The 23,906-nt window shown below is 33.5% G+C and overlaps 1 protein-coding gene across 2 annotated transcripts in view; it reads right to left on the reverse strand.

The window, feature by feature from the left end:
* Nucleotides 1–937: 937 nt before the first annotated feature.
* The window catches only part of LOC118183098 (arginine kinase Lit v 2-like), an 85,047-nt gene continuing 62,078 nt past the window's right edge, over nt 938–23,906 (reverse strand). For both annotated transcript variants that reach the window (XM_085807667.1, XM_085807666.1), the window contains exons 4-7: nt 21,634–21,782; nt 11,451–11,616; nt 10,878–11,061; nt 938–2,916 (exon numbers count right to left, since the gene is read on the reverse strand). In XM_085807667.1, coding sequence (XP_085663793.1) covers nt 2,774–2,916; nt 10,878–11,061; nt 11,451–11,616; nt 21,634–21,782 — 642 coding nt within the window. In that variant the 3' untranslated portion in view covers nt 938–2,773. The remainder of the gene's footprint in view (nt 2,917–10,877; nt 11,062–11,450; nt 11,617–21,633; nt 21,783–23,906) is intronic.

A 23,906-nucleotide genomic window follows, 5' to 3' on the forward strand; every position in this document is an offset into this window, starting at 1 on the left:
CTCATTATTCCTTTCGTTCTGATACGTCGAAACCAAGTTCTATAACCCATCTGATGTAAGAACCCTCGTTAACGTGCTTCTGGTTTCACCAAATACCTATAAAAGGCGCCGTTGTGACAGCACGATTTTGCCCAGACCCACCCCAATTTTGACGGAGAAAATCCGGGCGGGGCATGGAGGTAGGAAGTAACTTTCCTACCTCCATGGGGCGGGGGCTAGTTCGAGGGTCTTCCACCCCTCTTCCCCTACCACCAACACACGCGAGAGGACTTTCAGCCAGCCATATATTTAGACTGTCCCCAAGTCAGCATATTTAGACTGTACATTAACAAACATCCATGCCTTTCTGGAATTCATACCCGGAACATTCGGCACGGTAGTCAGAGTCACTAACCACCATCCCTTTTGGGCAGCATGAATAATCCTAGTGAGCTTTACCGTAATTAACCTTTTGATGGTAATGAATAAGTTCAGCTCGCATTCCAGCCGTTGTCAGAGCAAACGAGTCACGTCGTATTACTAATTTACGACAGACAGATTTCGCGTGTATTTGGGAAGAAAGAGTTGCTTGATTTCGCAACAGCCGAAGGGTTAAACAATTCAATCAGCACATAACATCATGTCTAACTCTACGATGAAAATGGAACTATGACTTGAGAAAGGCATATTTATCTTCAAAATAGTAAATTTTTCTAATTTAATTCTTTTAAAAATATTTGAAATAGTTGTTTTAACTTTTACTTATTTGAAATTTGAAACACCAACTTTTTCCTGTTCATTTACTAAACCAACATTCCCTTAACCTTTTTTTAAACAACTAAAAGTTGTTGAGGCGAAGAATTGCTGCAGAGATAGTGGGACTTGAAAAACAAAGCATAAGAGTTTTGGAGTCCATAGAAAACGACAACAGTATGAAGGTTAAATAAAAGAGCAACGATAACATATTGCAACATATTTTATTAACAAAGTGCTCACGGTAAAATTTCATACATATATTTATTCAACAAAGTCGATATTTTAACAATTTTCCATAGCTGAATCTAAAAAAACTACGCTGGTTTCCTAATGTTTGATAAGGAACATATAAGTATTAAATAAACTGACTCAGTTATTCAATCAGTTCAGTTATTCAAGCGAGACATGGTTGGAGGTTCAGTAGCAAATCTAACTTACTTTTATATGGCATGCAGATGAAAATCTTACTGATATAAAAACGCTTAATCTCTAGCTAATTGCTTAAATATACGGTATGTAGATGCAAGTAGAAATAACTTGTCTGAGATACGGTGAAAGTTGCAACCAAGGAAATTTTGTCAGTATTTCAGTATTAATGTTCTGCCATTCTCAAACAACTGTAGCACTCAAAAATTTTTAATAGAAGAGGATATAAATGTGCCCAGTTTTAACCTATATTCACACCTCTGGCTTTTAAATACTTGCAAAGAATACAGAGAATCAAAATTACTTCTGAGTTTTCCAGCTCCTTGCTGTAACGGCACGAATTTTCTGCTAATTCATTTTACTTTGGTGAAACTGGATTTACACGACCATATCCTTTAGCTATGTAAATCTGGCTCTAAAAATGCCCAAGAAAAAATTAACTTAGATAAACAAATTTTAAGACTAAACCTCGCCAGTACTTTAGCTGAAAATTTATACTTATTCGGAACGACGAAAAAACATCCTCATTAACAACATCTAAGAAGCAGTACAGAATTTAGCTAATTCAGTAATGTTACTTTGCATAATTTTATAATGTTAACAACCTATTTATATACATTTTCATTAATTAAAGATAGCAGGCGTAATAAAAAAAGTGTTGGATATTTTAGGAGGTCCGCAGTAAAGTTTGACGATCATTACTTATCATAAGCAAGCATATTTTCAGTGATCTTTCAACTGCACGGAGATGGCGCCTTAAGCTTAGACTGCCTGATGTAATGAGATGAAACTTTACAAGACAGTAGCAAGAACGTGCTTTTGTTTTCCAGAAAGACAGTCATATTTCAGATCTCAATTAAACCTCACAGTAATTGCATTTATGGGTCTGCATTTGCCAGTAATTACCAAATGCAACATGTTCATAGCAACTTTCGAACAGGAGAAACATCCCCCGCGAGCCTTACAGTGCAAATACAAATGCTCATATCTAATTTTATTTAATTATTCTCAACTTCCGTAGTTTAGTTTTCGGTTAATTCCATTCTCTCTGACAAATATCTATCAATTAAAACCACATCACAGATTCTTTTAATCTCACTTTCTTTTTTTCTCCACAGAGCTTCTGCATTTGCATTTCAAAAGTTCCTGAAGAGTGAACCATTTTGTAACTGATGCATAGCATTTGGAAACCAGAGTAAGTTTCAAAGACTGAAAATTAAATGCAAGTGAAGTACTTTAAAATGAGCTCTTATAATTAAGTACGTGTTTTATATATTCATATACGTACGGCTTCATAAATTAAGAAAATTATAATTATCTAAAATATCTCCTAAAAGCTCTATAAATATCTTAAGTGTTGTTACTAAAAACATTTCAATGTATTAGACCGAAAAAATTACTTTATTCAACAAACAAATTAAGTATAGAAAACTAGAATTAATTCCGAAAAGAATAAAAATTTACACCAAATTCTATTGGCTTGTTCTCTTATTTTTACATCTAGTGAAAGGAATGGTTGTATGAAACAGAGCTAGGGCGCATTGTGCTAAAGATAAAGCATCAAAGCTTTCAGAAATATTATTGAATATCTTTCTGTTTGGGGGATTCTTCCTTAAGCAGCCTTCTCCATTTTAATAAGTTCCAAAATTCCATCTTGCATTTCTTTTACGGCCTGGTACTCCGTAAGTCCCATGCGCCTCTTATTCGAAATATCGTAAACACCTCCTTCGCCCTCAGTGTGTTCACCTCGAGTTCCTGAAGGAAATAAAGAAAAAAAAATATTTTCAAACAGAAGACAGATTAAATAATTAGCATTATCTAAACGCTAAGAAAACAAAGCACTGCACATTTAGAATACTGAACGTCTACGTATTGGCTTCGGAAATTTATTATAAAGTAAAAATAGTATTTGAAGAAAGGTGTTTGAATTTCTCGATGCTGAAAAAAAAAAAAAAAAAAAAAAGAGAAATTGTAATTACATAGCATTCCCAAAAAGGATCTGAATCAGAGCGTAATTTCACTCGGCTCTTATCAATTTGGTGGAACTGCCTTAATTTTGGAAGCAGACTGTTAAAATTTTTATTGTAATATTGATTTAAGCAGTAGTGTTGCAGAGAACCCTGAGATTTTGTGAACTAAAATTAAGGATTCCGTGAAAAAAATTTAAAATAAAATTTAACATATTAAAAGAGTTCAAAATATCGCATGTAGTACGAGACTATATTTAAATTAGGTCACTTTTACTATGTAGCATGTGCACTAAACTGCTTTTATAACTATAGCACAGAACTCAAGATTAATATTGACTGTATACGATCATAATTAAGCAACGGATTATACGGTTGTATGCTATAACGCGGGAATTATTTGCAAATACGATTAACTTTAAAAAGATCTTCAATATCTTTAATGCCAAATGAAAATCTAGCTGCAGAAATACTCTCATTCAGCACTTTACAATTCTTACCATTGCCTTGTGTGGACAAATAGCATTTAATGGATATGCAGATACCAAAAACTGTATCTGTATTTTTCATTATTATCTATCAATATTGTAAATTTATTGTATGTAAGTATCATTTAAGTTTCTAACCAGTTATTTTATGTTAAATAGCTATCCTATCAGCCTAGTTTCCATTTCCCCGCCAGAATTTAAATTTCTAGCTCGCGCGATATTCAAATGAGGTAGAAAGTAGAGTATTTAAAGGAAGGTTTTAGATGGTAAAATTAGAGCGTGTAATGCCTGTTTGAAGCCCACATTTCTAACTTTGACTCTCTCGATTAGCATTCTGTGGCGTTGAGTTATTCTTGCCATTTGGCTTGTTTAAGCTAACTTCGGTTAGAGCTAACTTGCGCGTTAGTTATACTATGAAGTCGTTAGGCTACACTTAATCCTCTTTGAGTCTACCTATTATCTTTGATTTAAAGCCAAAGATAATGGCTTCTGTAAGCACGAGTTGGTGTCGGCTGTCAGACTTTTAGTTAAATAAAGAACCTTTTATATCCTTTTCCTGATTCTGTGGTATTTACAAGACATAGCGGCAACTGACCAATTGTCTTGTTCAACTGATCAATTGTTCTGGTCTACGTTTTATGCTACCTAAGAAGACCGCCAGACACTATAACTTGTAGATAAGAATGTTCTTTAATATTCTCTATTCTTCTGTCGAATAAAATTATTTAAATGTTCATTTATTGTTTTACTTATTCGTAATTTAAAAACTGGTTCCTATAAATGTACAAATGCTGGAAGATATTACAGGACAGCTATTATTTTGTGTAATATGTATTCATATATTATACTACTCAAAGTGTCTAAAAGTGAGCCCAATATTTAGAGGTGTCCTTCCACCAGAGAATAACAAATATTTAATATATTCTTCGACTCCCAGTAAAGTATATTCTTTGCATAAATTTGCGTTCATTACCCAGAAGTAAAATTTGATCTGTGCGCAAATAGGATGACCGCAAGTAAGCGGCAAGATCCATTTACATTCGATGCATAACCATCTCAATGTAATCAAGACACAATAACACGCCGAACAAATACAATCCAATTAGCATCTCAATGTAGTTAAACGATATACGGAACTCTGATCTAATTAAGCTAACAGCTCTTTCCCAGTCTGACAAGCGTCATCTTCTGATAGCCCAATTATTGAGATATAAATGACGAGTGCTTTCTTTTGTTTAAATTTCGCTTCAGACAACTGAACTGCGCTGTATTATATACTAATATTTAGAATAAAATAATAACAAAATATTAATATATCTGATTACCAGTATTTTATTCTTTAATATTAGGCCAAAATATGCTTTTTAAAAACATTTCATAGGCCTAATATCGTTCAGTGTGATTTAACATTAAATTTAACGCCAAAGAGTTTAGCATAAAGAAATTTATATTCATTCATTTCCTTATAACTTGCTTAAAGCTTAACAACGTTATTTTCCACAGAAGATTTTGTCTGTACTGAATTTCAGTTAAGATAAGTTAGTTATATTTCCGTTATATTAGTTACGTTTTCAAACGGCGGCCTGCTAAACACGACAATTATAACTCGAAGTCCTCTATACAAATCAGTTTTTGACTAGCGGCGAAATTTTCGTCGAATTCAGTTCTGTGTATATTCTGATTACATAATAGTATGCAGATGGTCGAATTATGCCTTATTACTATTATGAAACCGAAATCGAGCTGCAAAAGAATAGAAAGAATGAATAATAATAATGAAATTATAATGTGCAATCATAATTTTTTATGATAGTCAGTAGTAATTATAAAATATTTTTATACAGTTTTTTGAATGACTATCAACTATTTTTCTTAAACACTATTAAAAATTAATTAATAAAAACTAACAACTATTGGAGAAACATACTATTATTATTATTTAATTTCTACATAAAACATTTTTTTTTCTGTTTATCTGGTCTCTCTCTCTCTCTCTCTCTCTCTCTCTCACACACACACACACACACACACACACACACACACACATATATATATATATATATATATATTTCAGACTTTCCGTTAAGTGCTAAAAGGCATCACAGCTAAAGTAAAAGTTTTAAATAAAACTATTACTAATATCTAGACTTGATGGTTACACACTAAAAGTTTAACAGAAAATAAGTCCCACTGACTTTGTAGTTAACAAGGACACAGATTCAAACTGAATGAAGTGGAGGGTAAAAAATTAAAACGTCATTCCTATCAGCCTCTGCTGCTCAGCGCTCTGCAAAATTCGAAGTTTCTTTATACTTTCACTAAATTTGTATTCTGGTGGAAGTTGATTAAAGTAAAAGCTATAGTCAAATAAAATCACTGAGTTAATTAAAATAAAATTTTATACAATTAGGGTTAACCTGTTAAGTAATCAGTTTAAGATTAATCTTAATTTGCATTAAAACATAAGATAAAAATAAAAATCCGTTATTCACGAAAAAAATCCGAAATTTGCTATTTAATGCTTTGGAAACGTTATCAGGAAAAATAGTGATCATACGATATCTCTTCTTTCCTGCATTTCATTTACAATTTCCTACCTTGCTTTATTAAAACTTCCTTGTGCTTTGAAATTAGGCAATAAAATGGATCAAAGAGAGATCATATGATAACGAAATGTCATACATCAAGCATTAGATCATTTCTTCCAAAACAATGTTATTGTTTTTACGACTTGACACAAACTACTTCGTCAGAATTCATTGTCTGTTTGCCTGAGAGGAAAGTAAATCACTCGAAAATAAAACATATATATATATATATTAGATATTTTATTAAACATTGAGGAATAATATAATGCAATTAAAAAAAGACTTGAAAATAGTTCGACTGAATGATCAAGTGATGCTGCGTAGTGTTGTATATCGAAAGCTTCAGCTTCGCATTTCACAGCTAAGAAATTAACCTTAATAGAAAGTGCGAAGCCTTAGGGCATGCGGAGCATCCTATAAATTTAAATCTGATTAAAAAATAATTTTTTGTTCATTTATCTTAATAAATCCATACTAACTACTTTTAATTTGTACCTGTACACTGAATCATTGACTTTACAGTCAGGTATTCAAAACGAAACCGAGTTATCCGCTTTTCATTTCTATTTCTATACTACCCCATACACTCGTCGTAACATGCTGAAGGAGCGTCAGCATTCAGTCGACGACGCGCAAAGCCGAGCGTCCCCTTCCCCTCCTTTCCTCCCGTAAGAGAGTTCCTGCGCAGGGATTAGAGAGATACCGCGCTCTCCTAGGTTGTGGTAAACAGAATATCTACTGTTTACCATTGAATTTAGAGCATTTTATTGCTGTTTTTCAGTGCGCTAGTTGCGAGGTTTGGGTTGTACTACACAAGGGTCAATTATTACTTCTTTCAAAGTTCCATACGACGATGTAGTATTCTGCAAAATTAATGGGAATATCTTTTCCATAAATTTGAAGCAAAATACATTATTCAAGAAAATTCTGTGGTTAGTAGATACGTTAAAAAAAAAAAAAAAAAAAGATTTTTCTCTTGGTTTATTTTCAATTGTTTTGTAGAGATGGAGTTATTGTTTGGATTAAAGATGAAATAACCAAATTCACCACTACAATGACGAAATAATTCAACAGATGACAAGTACTGCGGGAGAACTTTTTTTCTAAGGAATTCATCCCCTTTCAGGAATACTTTCTATGCCACTGACTGGACAGTATCAGCGTCGGAAAATTTCGTTACGGTCTGCTGCATTAAGTGTGCTTTCAACTTCAGAAGTTATGGCGGGAAAAGGGAGTTCAATTTAGTTATGCATATACCTTGAAGGAATTTTATCTTTAGTGTAAACATGATAATGCGATTTTAGTCCAGGAGACTGTATTGAGAAAATTTTGGCACAGTTGTAGAATAAATACTATAATAGCAGCCTACTTATAGCAGCTTATGTATATTGCGATGTAAAGTGCAAAGCGAGGAATCTTTTTTTGAATAAAAACGAATTTTAGTGTTTTCCATGAAGTATGTTTGTTAACTGTTTTGTGAAAGTAAAGTGCTCTATTAACTGTTTTGTAAAAAGATAAGTATTCCGATATTATGCAGGATAAATTTATGATATTACGCAGGATAAAGTACAAGTTTGCAACTGATAATGATTTGAAGTAAAGTAAAAGCTAGTCAACTTAACTGGTCAAAAGTTAGGCTTTCCAAGCCAATAAGATGCAATAAAAATTAAGCTTAGAATATTTATAAGGTATTTCTCCCGCCTTCTTTGCCTTCCTTTGGGATGTAGCGATCAGCATTCTCGTCGCGTATTCGAGGGGTCCGAGGTTCGTTTCCCGGCGAGGGCATTGCTCATTTTTCACGTCTCTCAGTATCAGAATAACCTAATGTCTCTACAGTGGCGCTCGAACTATAAAAGGCGGTGGATGATGATTCTTCCCCACCAGGATTTGGCGACTGGGACCCCTAATCCCCCCCTTAAAAGGGGGAGGATATAAGGTATTTCTCCCGTCTTCTAAGCATGTCTTCGTTATGTAATGGTCCGCACACTTGACACGTATTCGAGAGGTCTGTGGTTCAAGTCCCGGCCAGGGTATTGCTCACTTTTTCATCTCTCCTGTTTCGAAATAACCCAATGTCTCTGTGTATTGAGTACATTCTTGAAATAGGGTACCATTAAAGTCTATCATGTTTTAAGTTATTTACACATAGATTTTCGGTTAGCAGATAGTCTGTTGAAAATTCTTCACACTTTCATACACACTTGCATGTGCTATGCTCAAAAGCATGGATTAGAAATGGAGTTTATAGAAAATAAAACATTAGAAAGGTGATAAAGTTTTAAATGACAGGTTAAAAAATATAAAACGTGAAATATTTGCTTGATATACTATTTTTCCTGCCCCCTCCAGCGGTCGAGCAGTAAAAACCGCTGAAGACTGGTAGTTCGGTCTGGGGTTCGATTCCCGGCAAACGGGCTGGCTACATGGGCATTTTCGTGGTTTTCCCCATGTAAAACGTGGATACGACCCAATATTTAACTCCATGATTTCAAAGGTTGGCTGATGTTGTATGTTTAGAATTTAAAAATCTTTGCAATGTTGTTAAAGACCTTCGTTGCGATTACTTCAATTCTGGTGGGGGAAAATGTAGGGAATCTTATGTTAATTAACCAGTTACGTATAATTTCTGTCTTTACTACAGCTTCTCATTTCCGTATTCCTCACCAGAATGCAAATGAGTAACGAGTATTTATACTGAAGATTTTGGTTCTGGGAAAGAGCGTGTTTCTTGCATCTCTGATAGTTGTAATTATTCGGCTTTGAATTCTGTCGCTGCCGACATTTTAATTCTACTGCTCTGTTAGAATTAGCGAGCTAGCTTCTAGTAATACGTACATGCGTAGACCTTGACTACTGGATCAACGTTTGATTTAATTTAGACTGTTCTAATTTTGCATCACCCCGAGTTGTGAAAATTGTAGCACAAGAGAATGCCTTAATGTCCAAAATTCTGTTTAAATAAAATGAATATTTTAACTTCTTCAAGAACTTCATCATTGTTCTCAGACACAACGATAATTCGCTTCACGTCTGTTAGAGTTACTAAACTAAAGTATTACCAAATCAAGTGTAGCACTATAGATTCATGCAACGCAAATCTATCTGGGAGGGGGCATAATTCATTCTGCTTCGCATCGGAACGCATGCGATTCATAGTTTACGTATATGGAACGTTATGCAGTTCAAAATTTTGGATATACAGTGATCAGGAACTGTCAATATTTTTTAGCTTTTGTCTACTAAAAGTAATTTTTATTGGTTGCGTAGATGATTTGGCTAAGCATGCGAAAACTACATTTTTGGGGAAATATGAAAGTCTTTCATGGACGTGTCTTTAAAATGAGATGGCTCATATACAAGGGCGGATGGGACTATTGGGAATCCGGGAAATTTCCAAACGCACCGGTGGCCATGAAGTCTTTCTTGTCACCCGACATCGATGGTGTAAAAACGGATACTATGATAACAATTATTGAGGTTTCATGTAACAAAAAGCAATAAAATCATTAGGAGAAAAAAGATTTAATGACATTAAAAACAAAAATAAAATACATTCCGTAAAGTAAGCTGATGGTAAACGAATTAAACCCTTTGTCTTAACCCCGTCGCCATTAGTTTGTCGCAAATTCACAAATGATTTATCTAATTCTATACTCTAGCATAAAAAGTGGAGAATTTGAAAAGTGGACAACAGTCATTGTGACGATAAAAAGTGGACAACAGTCATTGTGGCGATTTCATAACGATACAGAAGACACCTTTATTTAAGTTGGTCAAGCTATAAGTTACTTCTCCCGCCTTCCTAGCGTGCCTTCGTGGTGTAGTGGTTCTGCACGCTGAGCCTTTATTCCAGAGGTCCGTGGTTCGATTCCCTGCGAAGGCGGTTGCTAATTTTTCATCTCTCCGGCTTTTCCAATTAACCTAATATCTCTACAAGTGGCGCCCGAATTAAAAGGGTGGTGGATGATTTCTCCCCACCCAGGATTTGGCGATTGGGTCCCCTAAAATCCCCAGTCGTCCTTTAAAAGGGGAGTATATAAGGTATTTCTCCCGCCTTCGTGGTGTAGTGGGCAGCACACAGAGACGGCATTTCAGAGGTCCGTGGTTCGATTCCTGGCGATGGCGATTGCTAATTTTTCATCTCTCCGGCTTCCAAAAATCCTAATGTCTCTACAAAGTGTCAATTTCAAGCGTCTGACATTGATATGGGAGTCCACCGATCTTGAAGAAGTAACTTCATAACTGTGCTGGGCAACCCTGTTTTGGCGGCTAACTTAAAAAAATGCTCGCATTTTTATGCAGGTTGGCAGCGCCGATCAGATTAGCCAACTGCCTCTGCTCTTACGTACAATATATGAGTGTCGTGGGTGAACAAAGGGACATATAAAAGCTCTATATGGCCATCTTATTTCACTTGAAATCGAAGTTAAAGCTCAACTACATGAATGTAAACGTTCTTATTCATTTAGAAACAGGTAGACCATGGAAAAGAATTTCTTGGCAAGATACCATAGTACTGCGTAATTCCTTGGCAGGATACCATAGTACTGCGTAATTCCTTGGCAGGATACCATAAATTCAATATTTTAAAAACGCACAATTTATATTTTTCAAATTATGTTGCGATTTAAAGAATGCATAATTTGCAGTTATTCAAAATTACATCCACTTACCTCTGACTTGTAGATTAAACTTTCCAGCAATAGCTTCCAGCTGGTCCCTATTTTTGGCAAGTTTCGGTAGCTTGATGTGCACAGATGCACGGATAGTTGTTCCCAGATTGGTTGGGCAGAAAGTCAAAAAGCCCAGCCTGTCGTCATGAGAAAATGGAAGTCGTGATTCTATAATATTTACAGCCTGTTTGAGGGAAAAAAAAAATCGCTATTATAAATTTGTCAATTTTTAAATACATTTCTGTACAAGCAGAAATAAAATTTATTTTAGTATATTCAAATAAAAAGATCCTCCAGTTTGACACACTGGAGAGACGAATCGAGTTTGTTTTCATTCCCGTCATTTAAGGAAAACTGCCTGCATCTATCCTTTTTAAATACGGTGTATGAGTTACAGGACAGACATTGATCTTGAAAATTAGAGATTTCTATATATAGTATTTGGTTTTAATCTCAAAAGAAAGCAATATTTAAAAGGAATTCTTGTTTGGATGCGGCGATTGCCTAAAAAAACAATTTTCTTTATTACTGAACAAATATTAAGTCCTGTTAGTAATTCAAAAAATAACTTACATCGACTAATCTCTTATATATCTGCTTGAGATCGCCTCCTTTCTGCATCGAAATGATCCTCAGGTGGTCTTCTTCATTCGCCCAGACTAAGAATGTTTTGTTATCATTATGGTATATACCTCTGCCTGTTGGCCAGAAACGGCAAGCATTAGCAGCCTGTAAGAAACTAAAATGAAAACAATATGAATCTTAAAGTACATATTTGGGATGAAAATAAAAAGTACATTTTAATTAGCATTTTACATTCTTAAAATCTGTTATTTACTTTCGCAATAATTATTTATATAGTCTAATATGCATAATGTCTAAGTCCATATTATCGTTTACTAATAAGAAATGGATTAACTTTTATTATTTTATACGCGAAGCATACAATAGGTTAGGTTCTATGTGCCAGTTTTGAAAGAAAACTTATTACGGAATAACGTCCAAGGTTCTTGCTCCCTCTTTTCCCTTCAACTAACGATATCGTCTTACTTCCCGTCAATTTTCCCTCCTTCAGCTGGTGTCAAAGAAGGAGGGCTCTCCCTTCAGTGTGATACAATATAAGTTACTTCGGGGGCTGATTAACCATCTAATTATTCCTGTTTCAGTTTTCAAATTTCAAATACTTCCGCTACTTTGTGCTTAATTTTTTAATGCCTTACAAATTCTCACTGAAGATTTCAAAAGTAGCACGCTTGTTAACTTTTGCCTGAACCGGAAAAAATAAATTAAAGGCATTTCAAATAAAGCTATTAAATTTTTATTGCCTTTTTGTCCAACCTATTTGTGTGAACAAAGAGTTCTTTCTATGTTATATTTGAAAAGTAAATATAAAACAAAATTAAAAGTAGATCCTAATTTAAGGTTAAAACTAAGTGAAATAAGACCAGACATAATGAACTGACCTCCCTTAAACAAGCCCGAATTTCACACTAAATTTTAGAATTAAGGTACTCTAAGTTAAATTTTGATAATTAAAATAACCAATTTTTAATCTAATATTTTTGTGTGTGCATATTTAATACAAATAGCCAATAGGTTGTGCAAATGGAAATATATATCTTTTTTTATTATTTCTGTAAAATAATCACTGCAAACTAGTAGTACGAAAATATTTCAGTTTTGTTAGATAGTACGCGTAACTAGAAATGTTGAGAGCCGCTGATCTAGATGATTTCAGAAATGCTTCCTCAATATCTCTGTACTCCCTTTTTCTTTCGTATCTATTTTTTTTCTCCACAAGCAGAAATTAAGTTTTGATTTTTCCATACGGTACTAGATGTAGATTTGGATAAATTATATATTTCTGGCAGATATCGATTTGACTGCATCTATTTTGTATTTTTCGAATAATAAAACACGTATAATATGTCGCCTTATCTTGAATACAATAGCTTTATGTTTACAGCTTGTCATGTGGAATAATTTGTGATGAATGAAACAAAGTCCAGAGAGTTTGATCAAAATATATGTGAAAGTTTACTCTTCTGGAAAATAAGGAAAAGAAAAATAATTTCGTTACCTACGTGTTTTTTTCAATGTCCATAGACATATTTCCAAGATATGTATGGTTGCAACCCATGGATTTAATAATCTTTATAATGAATACCTGATGTCTTGCAAAAGACCTAAAGAATGCAAAACACCTATTCGAAGGATAGAATTTGAAGAGTTTATACTCAAACAAAACACACCTCTAAGGAACGAAACTTTTCATTCCCTAAAAGAACACTCAACTGAACTGCAAGCACGTTAAGATTCACTACTTCCTCTTTACCTGAACAGGGAAAATTTCCTGCCTTCAATAGAGCTCTGTCTGGCAAACTCAAATAAAGAATTTGAATGAAGTCAGAGAACTTATTCAAGTCTTTTCATTCAATGATCCTGCACACAATTATGGTGTCCTACGATATGCTTACTGTATCCTAGTTCTCCAAATGTTAGATGTCACGCCTGTCTCACATAGCCTTAGTATAAAACATAGAGAAAAACAGGGATTAAGATGAAAGATAAACAGCAAAACGGTATTTTCGTTTATATATGCAAATGTGAATCCAAATGTCCTAACCGGGGATGATTTTAATGGTTAGTAATTTTTTTGTTAAAACTTGTTGAAATCCTAGGAAAAGTACGAAAAATACAAAAAATTTCAATTGAAGTTATCCATACGGTTTGTTATATGCGATTTTCATATTCTTGGCGGTTTTCTGTTACTATATAATAACATGAAGTACATTAGAAACTGAACGGGACCGAAAGGTTCATTCGTTTTAGCGGAGATTGGCTTAATTTTAACATGTTACCATTTCTGTTATTAATTAAAATCATTATTCCTGTATTGATGTTATTAGTAATCAAAACTGCACAATATGTTCGTACAGAATCCAAATTGTATGTCATAACCTGTATATCTAGTTTCTGTTTCACAGACGAAATTCCTTAGACGAATTTTCTCATTACACGTCTCCCGTTTTATATTCTCTTTTCCCCCGCAGCTTTTTCGTGCCTGCAGTACCTAAACATTTGCTCAAGACTTTCCCCCTCCCTCGTTCCCGTTACTCCCATCTTACTTAATGGGTATATTTTTTTGTTTTTAAGCCATTTTACTTGTACTGTTTTCGTATTTCCATTCAGAGCCTCTATTAATCCATAATATCATCACAATTTAATGTTTATTTTTGATTTTATAACATATATATTCATACAGGATGCTTCAAAAAGGATCGCATTGTCCAATATAATTTGAATTGGTCATTCTAGTTTCAAAAATAAATAAAGTAAGCTTATAGAAAACGGCAAATTTAGTAATATGATCCATTTTAGTAAACGTGGACTAAACCTAAATTTTTTTACATTTTCTTATTGAACTTAGGGAGCCATGCAAGGAGCAACATATGTCTGTGGGATAAATGTTAACCATAACTGATTTAATTAAAAATAAATCATTAAAGAATTTTTTAAAAAATTACAGAAAAAGGGGAGGGACTGTATACAAACGACGAATTACGAGCTGTTAACATGTGTTAAGTTTTCGAAACGAAATTTAAAAAAAAAAAAAAAAGCTACCTTTTTCGTGAGAAAACATGAATTGAGAAACACTTGTTTTATATTATAATTTTGTGCTCGTAATCAAATTCTAAATTTTACATTTAACGAGTTTAATTGCTTTTACACCCTCTAAAAGCGATGTGTAGCATTGGGGGAAAACGATTAAGTCATAAACAAAGTCAGCAATTTGTTTCTAGGCCAATTTTCTTGCTACGATTGGATTATTTAGATTATGGAAAAGCAAACAAGGGCTATCTTCTTAAGATACTAAATTTGTAAATACTGTTTTTACTAAAATTAGGTACATGACGAAAATTATCTTTCGAAAGTAAACCTTATTTGATTTATTTCTTAAATCGGAGCATGAGTTACGTTCAGTCACTGCAGAGTTCTATCTACTTTAACGCTTCTGTACACATTCACACATATAGTTATCCAGCCGTGTGACCGAAGCTATAAAACCGGCCATTTGCACGGATGATGTTCCTTACGAGCAAAACCAATTGCGCAAGAAATATTTTCCCTCATCTCAGTGACTACAAAGATCTTGATACCTTAAGGGGAGGAGGGCATCCCTTTTTCAAAAGTTAAAACATTACTATTAAATTCTAATTTTCGAAACATGCACATCATCCCAGAGGGAACATGAAATTTTATAACAAGTGTAACCAGCTATGCGTATCAAGTGACACTGTCGCATATCTTGTCAGAAACAATCAATGAATCATCCTTATGATTTATTGACATGATTATTCTCAAGCAGCGTCCATTCCCATTCTAAGTGTTTCTTGTGTATTAGTTTCCGCCCCCGGAGCTCTTTTCATAACATTTAAGTAAAATTTGTAGGATTTGAAGAAAATTATATCTTTAAGATTTCTTATATTATAATAGTCTTGCTTGATTTTCAGATCTTCTTCGAAACTCTTCGTTAGAATTTCAAAAAAATTTGACCAAATGTATAAACCATAAATGAATTTAAAATGAACAACTACTTACGCCTCTCGCCTAAGAAGTTTAAAAATTATCTTTAAATTAAAAAAAAATAATACATGTTATTTTTAAGGGACTATAGTTTGATTATTTTTGATATAGGTCATTTTAACTGCACATTACCTTTCTATTAAAGAAAATAAAGATTTGTTTATGCAATGCTGTGCGAAGTACATATTGCAATATTATGTGGACGCCAAAGAAGATATTTTGTTTAAAATACTTTAATATTTGAAATATAAAATAAAAGTAGCAAATTCTTTATTAAGGATATCAAAAGAAATAGACAAAATTTCACGCTCATAAATCAGTTATAAAGACACTGAGTTTTAGAGTGTTGCATTCTGGGAATTTTTTGACATTTTAATAGTACCCGACTTCTTAAGGTATTTATCCTTTATACGTAAACACATACATTTTGTTAACACATGCAAACATTTTGTTAATATTTATATTTGTGCAGTCCAGTAGCTTAAAATGTTCTAAAGCAAATTAAGAATCCAAGTCGATGCTCTAAATCAGGGGTCGCCAAACTTTTTTGATCATCGCCCCCTATATAATTTTTCGAAATCTCCATAGACCCCCACAAAGGTAATTTTCAGGTAATTAAAATAAAACTATATATTAGTCTAAATATTTAATAAATCAGAAACAGTAAGTAAAGTAGCTACAGATTTTTTACTTCTTAATGAGATGAGTGTGCCTGGTGTTTCTTGGCAAGGTTCGCTATATTGGGTTCGAAATTAGTCAATTTTAACCGTAAATCCCCTCGAAGCTCCACATTTAATTTATTTCTGTTTTTAGTTAAAATTGAATTAACGTGACTGAAACCGGCTTCAACCATATACGAACTTGGAAACGCCAGCATAAATGGCTGAGCCATTTCGTGAACATTTCGTGAACATGGGTGAACATTTTAGGAGGGGATCCACAGAATATGAATATATTTTATATTATACAGAATATGAAGATAACTATTTTAAATTATAGCTATTATAATATTTTTATTCGCAGCTTCATAGGTTTAGAAAAATTAATGCTTTTTAAAATAAAAAAATATTAAAAAATACCTTTTTTATTAACAACAGATAGTACCAGCTGTTGACTTGAAGAGAAGAGGCCTTTGTATGGAAATTTTTAAAAGAAAAAGGCTCGTATTTGTGCTACACATGGAAGAAACCCCAAAGTCATCCCTACAACCATTCCATTCGCCGAGATTCGAACCGAGGTTAATCTCTCTATTAAGCGTGTAGTTACAATTTTTCCTTGAAAGAGTTCATTTACTTCTTGTTATTTCTTTCGAAGTAAAATTACATGCAGATAACATACGTACAAAAATAAAACCGATTTGCCCTAGGATGCTATTATTTTAAGCAGATTACAATGTATATGATACTTTACATAAACTGGACGCAATATACAATATAATTAGATGTTAATAGATAATGCATATGTATTAAATGTTTAACAATAATAATGGTGTGAAAATTATGCAAAATATGTGGTATTGATTTTTTTGTTTCACTTAATTAATTCTTGATTTGATTTGGTTCATTGATTAACCCTTTAAGCGACATGGGTTTTGGGATTTGCTCATGAAGACCTGTATTGAAACCGCATTTAATAGCTAAATTTGTATACTTACTTATTTTAGCCTCTGTTATCATAAACTTCTTTTCATTAAAATGATGTTTACATCATTAAAGACAGTAAGAAATCAAAATATTTTAAATTATAAACTAATCTATACCAAGAGACAAAAAATTTCATGACGGGATAAAGGCAATCATGCTACTCATGAAGTTAAAACCAAAGCATGTAAGTGAGATCTGCTTAGAGGAACTAATTCCTTTCTGAGAAGAACAAATTCGTGTTTAAGTTACATGCACATTTATTTTATTTATTAAATTGCGGCAAAGAATAAGGGATACTTTCCTGGAGGAATCTCTGAGGGAAACTGTTTCGTATTCATACTGCAGATGAAGAACATACGAAAACACCTAGATAGCCAACATACTTGCAGGATTTGAACCCAGGTCGAAAACTGCTAGTATTCAGGGGGATCTTATATAATATATCATATACATATATACATTTGCCTAATAAATAATAGTTAGCAAATAAATTACAATTTTATTTCCTGAGAACGTAACTTATTACCGAATGCTACACACCTTTTTTTAACAAAATAGTTTTATTTTAATAAAAATTGTTTATAAATAAAACCTTTATTTTTATTACAGTTATGCTTTCAAAAAAATTTTTTTTTCTTTTTACGTGCTCTAAGCACTACACGGAAAGGGAGGGATGCCCCGTGGAGGTTTATTTAAGGGAAACTGTCTCGTATCCACGTTACACATGGGGAAAATCACGAAAACGGCCATGCAGCCAGCCCGTTCACCGGGACTCGAACACCGGATTGAACTACCAGTGTTTAACGGCTTTAACCGCTCGGCCACTGGTGAGCATAATGTTTATTTGAATATATCATTATTAGCGATATTCTGTGGTATTAGGGATACTTTTTCCGGTGTCTCTGGCATTGGCGAAAATCAGTGCTGTTGCAGCCTTTCATATCTGCTATCAGAGAATTAGCATGAAGGGTTTGTTTTAATTTAACCCTGGGGGTTTTGCTTTAAACTTTTTTTAAAAAATTTCTTTGCTATTAGACAATTCAGTTTATTGTCGCAGAGTAAACAGCAGAAACCTTTGAAAAGAAGAATCATGCCTTACTAGCTCTCTTTACTCAGCAGTCATCATAGAAAATAAAAATGGGGTGCGGACTCTCTTAACCCATCTAGTAATAAGTGCAGCTGTTTCAGGAAAAACCGTAAATGAAATCAACTGTACAGCTCTGAGACAAAATAAATATGAATACAACAAAACAAAAATTCGAAGAATACTTTTGGCTCAACAACAAACTTCTTAACAAAGAATGGATCAAGAAGCTCTCATTGAGATATATTTCATTTTCAGAAAACCTTATTTAATCTCCTAATGCAATCCTGATGAGTTTTTAATACGTTAGGTCTTGCTGAAATAAGCTCTAAGTAAGTGTCGAGTAGTTCTAAGTTTAACTTGTGGACTTTAGAAAGCATGTTATGGCAAAATTGTCCTAATTGCTGTTTAATGGGATTTCTTATAATGAAAACTGCACGGTAAGCTAGAAGTAAATAGAAGCAATGAAATGGGCGGTATTTCCGACAGTTCTGTCTGGGTGTCTATAAGGCAATTCAGTCTGTACATTTCATTAAACATAAATCAAAGTCAATACATTAGTTTGAAAAAAAAAAGCCTAACACTTAGCGCTGTAGCCTAAGGTTTTGCCGCATGGAGCTCATTTAAGCAAAGGGTTCGGGGCGTCTTCACAGCTGTAGCTTCCACAAAGGTACCCGCAGCTTATGCAAGTCGGCCTTTTTTAATACAATTCCTTTTTTAAGGGGATTACTGTTCGTGGAAAAAAATATTGGAACATTATTTGGGGTTTAGCTTTACTTTGCATTATTTTAATTTCTGTTTCAACATCATTTTACAGATTTTCAAAATGTCATAAGTTATCTCTTAAAAGTTTTAATTATAATTTTGCTACAGCTCTGCTTAATGTCATTCTTTTTCAAAGATAAATTTTCCTATTTGGAAAATATTATAGAAAAAAAATCTTTAGACGAATGCCCTTCCCTATGCATATTAAACCACTACGAAAAGTTGAGCCATTATATACTAATTACAAATAATTAAATAAATATATTTAAATGAATTATGTTTGGGTTTTGGATCAATAAATGCATAAATTAAAAATTGTCTGGAATCTCCTTTTATTCCTTGTTACTTCAAGTATTTTCATTTTAAGCTTAAAACAAAAATAATCAAAGCTGAAATATCATATAAGAAGATTTTTTGTATAGGAAAATCTGGCTTAGTTCTAAAGGCCGTAATTAGTGTCCTTACATGGCAGTTGGTTTCTCATTCAAGGCCCAATCTTTAGTAACTCATCTCACTTTGGATGGTAAATTCCCTCACCAGTATACCATCCACTTGAGGCTCACCAGCAGTCAAGCGGTAAAATTACTTAGCACTGGTAGTTCCGACCTGGTTTTGATTCGAACTGCATGGGTCTTTTCCTGGTTTTCTCCATGTGCAACGTGTTTACAAACCAGTTTCCCTTAGAAAGTCTTCCAGGAAAGCATCTCTTCCCATAGGCAGATAGCCCTAGTGTACTTTGCCATAATCAACTAAACCGAAACCCTTCACATGTTTAATTAACCACGTGACCTGGCATATTACTAATTTGCAAACTGTTGCCATTTTATGCAGAATACGAATTTTAATTTATCTTTTAAGACATAAAAGTGCATAGCTTGTACTAAATTGGGCTACTTTTAAAAATAATATACGCACTAGTTACTTTTATTACTAATTAGTCCAAAAGGCGTTAGCTCAGAAGGGCTATTAATTTCGTTTTGTCATTTTGCGTTGAAAATTTTAAATGTCGGTGCACTTTTAAAATTGTTGCCACCAAATTTTATCCCCCTGTGTTATATTTAAATTAATTAAATAATGAAGAATCTGCATAAATGTATGTATGTTTCTCGCATTGTGATAACACAACGGTACCTAGAGACATCCAATTTTGAAAACCTAATCTTCCACCGAATATGTGCATCTGGTAGCTCTAATTTGGAATTTGAAATTTGTTTTATTAACGACTTCATGTTTTGTAACACTTCAACGAATTTTTGATTGACAAAGTCAACGATTTCAAAGCAAGCAATGGCAAAACTGTACGAAAAGAAAAAAGAAAAAAAAATGTTTTTATCTCCAGCGCGCAAGACTATATATCGAAAATTCTAAAGATATGCTAATTTTAAATTTGTTTTGAGATATTGCTGTTGAATTGAATTTTATGCTTTATGTGTAAAGAACATTTAATAAATAAAGGTAACAACAAAAAAAAAAAAAAGGTTTAAAAACGGCCCTTTCGGCGTTATGTGAAATCTGAATGAAATTAGTACAGTTCAAAAATAACATGTGAAGACACATACTATGTAACTCCGCTGCTAACTTTTTTCTCTGATGTTCATTAAGTTATGAAAGCAGGCTTGAAATGATATGCAAATGCCCATAAATTAGTACAAAAAGTTAAATAAAATATTATTCCAGTATCTCTCTATAACAGTTTACTCCACAGATTAAGATTTAATTCAGCACCAAATTACTCAGTATCAAAATTCAATTCCTTAATCATCTGGGCTTATTATGAGAACATTTCCTTTACAACTGGTAAATCGATAAACCCATTCCTTATTTCTAATTACACGAACCTGTTTCACGTTTTGGTTTGGTTATCTGAATGTTGCAAAGCACAAAAGACTGTTTGCCTAACGGGTGGAATGCCTTCGTGAAGGGTCTTCTAAGGAAAACTGGAAAACATTGGAGAAAACCCACGAAAACCAATCATGCAGCTTGTCCATTACCGAGGTTTCACCCAAAGAAAACCTACCGTACCAGTATTCAGCGGTGTTAACCACTCTGTCACTAATGGCTTCAATCTGAAAGACCTGCCATCATAATTTAATGCTTTTTTCCCCTCTGCGTTTTAAAATACTGTATAAATTTTCAAAGAGAATTTTAATGAAATCGTATCATAGCCAGGATAATATATAATGTTAAAAGCTGAAATGCAAAAAAAGAAGATAACAACTGCCATTAAAATTTGTTTTTCCGAGGATGGAGCACGTAACTGAACAGGTTTTAAAGAATAGAGGATGAAACATCATAAAAGTTCCTTACTTTACAATTATCCGAGCGAGTGCAGAAAAAAAGATAATTTGGGAATGAACGCCAAGAAATACTTCTTGTTCAGACTAAACTGGGGATAAAACTGTGAGGAATGATTTGGAAAAGGGTTAAATCGGAGCAGCACCCATATCTACAGGGCCCTCACAATGTCTGAATTTCGTAATTTTAACTGAAAGGTGCTATATGAAGATAACGTCCACTGTTTTATAAGCCTTACTTTATTTGATTTATTTCTTAAACCTAATCAACTACAAACCGTTCAAGAAATAGCCTTGCAGCATTTTCTGAAAAGACACGGTGTATCACTAACAATTAAATATCATACTCATCTGCTATTCATATGACAAAAATTCAGACTTACCGGTCTCCTTCTTTGAAGAGAAAATGGTCGTCAATAAGCTGCTGTTGCGTTGCCTTATCCATTCCAGTTAGAGGATAATATGTACCCTTAAGTTCTCCAGTCATACCTGAGAGTGTACTGCTTACTTTCTCTTCCATTTCCTTGTATTGCTGAAAATACACAATTAAACAATGTTTATAGTTTTCTATTTAAAATAATGCACTCATTAATTACATATGTTAATACTTATTAAGAAAAGATAGAATGCATTCGTGGGGCAAAAAACAAACTTCCATTATTTTAAAAGATATAAATTTTTAATTTATCCCTATTTTTATACTTTTAAACATTTTTATTTAGTAATCTGTCGAGTTACAAATTTTCTCTAGAAATATGAACTATTATGGGTTGTTTGAAGAAAACATCGTTAAGCATTGAATATTTAAATAATTTTAGGTAATATTTTATGTTAAATACCGTATCTACAGGAGTAAACATTACTCAGCTGAGCCTGTTTTTAGGTAATATTTTGTGCTAAATACAATATTTACCGGAGTAATCATTTTAGTTATTACTCAATTGAGCCTGTTGAGCGAGAGCACTGAAAATATTAAATCTTTTAAAAAGTGGATCAACTATGCAAGAAGGACCATTTGAAAGTGTTGGCGATGCATTGTATACAGTTTTATTAGATGCTGTTACTGCTGAATTATCTATTTTTATCTATTTATTTCCCATTGGCGGGCACTTGGTCGACTTAGACTTGGACACTACTAAGGGCGGAAGTGCTGGTAAATTTATTGTGGAAGCTCCTAATAGGAAAGCCACCGTCACCTCCTATGAAGGGACTGACAATTTCAGCCATGACTTCTCCGGGATTCGAACTGGGGCCGTGCAGTATCGCAGTAGGTTCCCCTAAACACTATACCGTCTGGGCGGCAGCTGCTGGATCATCTAAAAATATATTATTTTCTTTCAAGAGATTACTTTTCGGACCAAAAGTGGAAACCGATTAGGTAAAGAAAAAAAAAAAAAAAAAAGCAAGAGAAGCTTCTTACACTTGTGACGTCTTCTCAAATGCTTCAACAAAAAGGAAGCATATATTGGAAGTATTAAAGCTTCGTGGGGAAAAAGGGGATGAAAAACAGAAAAGGAGAAGAGAATCAAAGCCACAAGTTTTCGGCCGAGTATTCCTTCCTTCTTCGTTGGAGCTTTGAACTTCAGAATGGACGATTAAATTCATTTGAGGATAAAACTGATGATACAAGGGGAACTACTCGGGAAATACTTCAAATGTAGAAGGTACAATTTGAATTTTTACCAAGTAGAGTCACTAGATTTATTTCGGAGCATGAAACATGAAAAATCAGCGATGCCCTCGTCGGGATTCGGACACCGGACCTGCCGGCTGCTAGCCGGACGTACTTTTCAAATACACCACAAAGGTATGCGACAAGGAAGGAAAAAATGCCTTATATTCTCCCCTACTTTAAAGGGCGTTGCCAGATTCTCGTGGTGACGAATTATCGTCATCACATTTTGAAATTCGGACGCCTCTTATAGAGTATAGAACTTTTACAGCAGGAAACGTGAGAAAGCAAGTCGCCCTCGCCGTGATTCGAACTCCGGGATCTTCCGAAAGCAAGCTGAACGTACTTTACAATTACAACACGTAGATACACAGTGAGTAAGGAAAATATTTCTTATAATCACTCTTAAAAGAGAAAAAGTAATACACAAAAATATATTGCTGGAATTTAAAGAAGGAAAAAGAAACAATATAAAGTGTGATTTAAAAAAAAATGGCTTTTGTTATGGAAAGTGGTATTTTTCTTATAATTAATTATTCCAAGAATTTTTACAGTGACATTGCAAAAGCAACTTGGAATAATAATAAAAAAAGAAACTGCTAACGCGCATTTTTTATAAAAAAAAAGGTTGGGGGGATAAAAGAAAAATTAATAGAATAAGATTTCAGCCGACAGAATTTAAAAAAAAAAAAAAAAAGGATCAGCCCATTTAGCATTTTATTTTTCTGCATATGTTTTAGGAATTATATTAATGACGATATATATGGCAAAATATAATTTACTTCTTCAAATCTCATATATTTGAATGGCCCACCTCAGTTGGTCCCATTATAGTTATTTCAGGTATATAGTATATCCACTATTGGAACATAAAGAATTTAAAAGATTTAATTTTTTTATCTACCTTTGAGCTTTTTGTTTGCGATATGATAGGAGATTTATAAAGAGGATTTATACAATGACAAAAAATATATGCTTATGTCA

Source organism: Stegodyphus dumicola, chromosome X1 (genome assembly GCF_044657685.1).
Source record: "Stegodyphus dumicola isolate Sdum_Otavi_A_Nest chromosome X1, ASM4465768v1".
In the NCBI taxonomy this organism is placed as follows: domain Eukaryota; kingdom Metazoa; phylum Arthropoda; class Arachnida; order Araneae; family Eresidae; genus Stegodyphus; species Stegodyphus dumicola.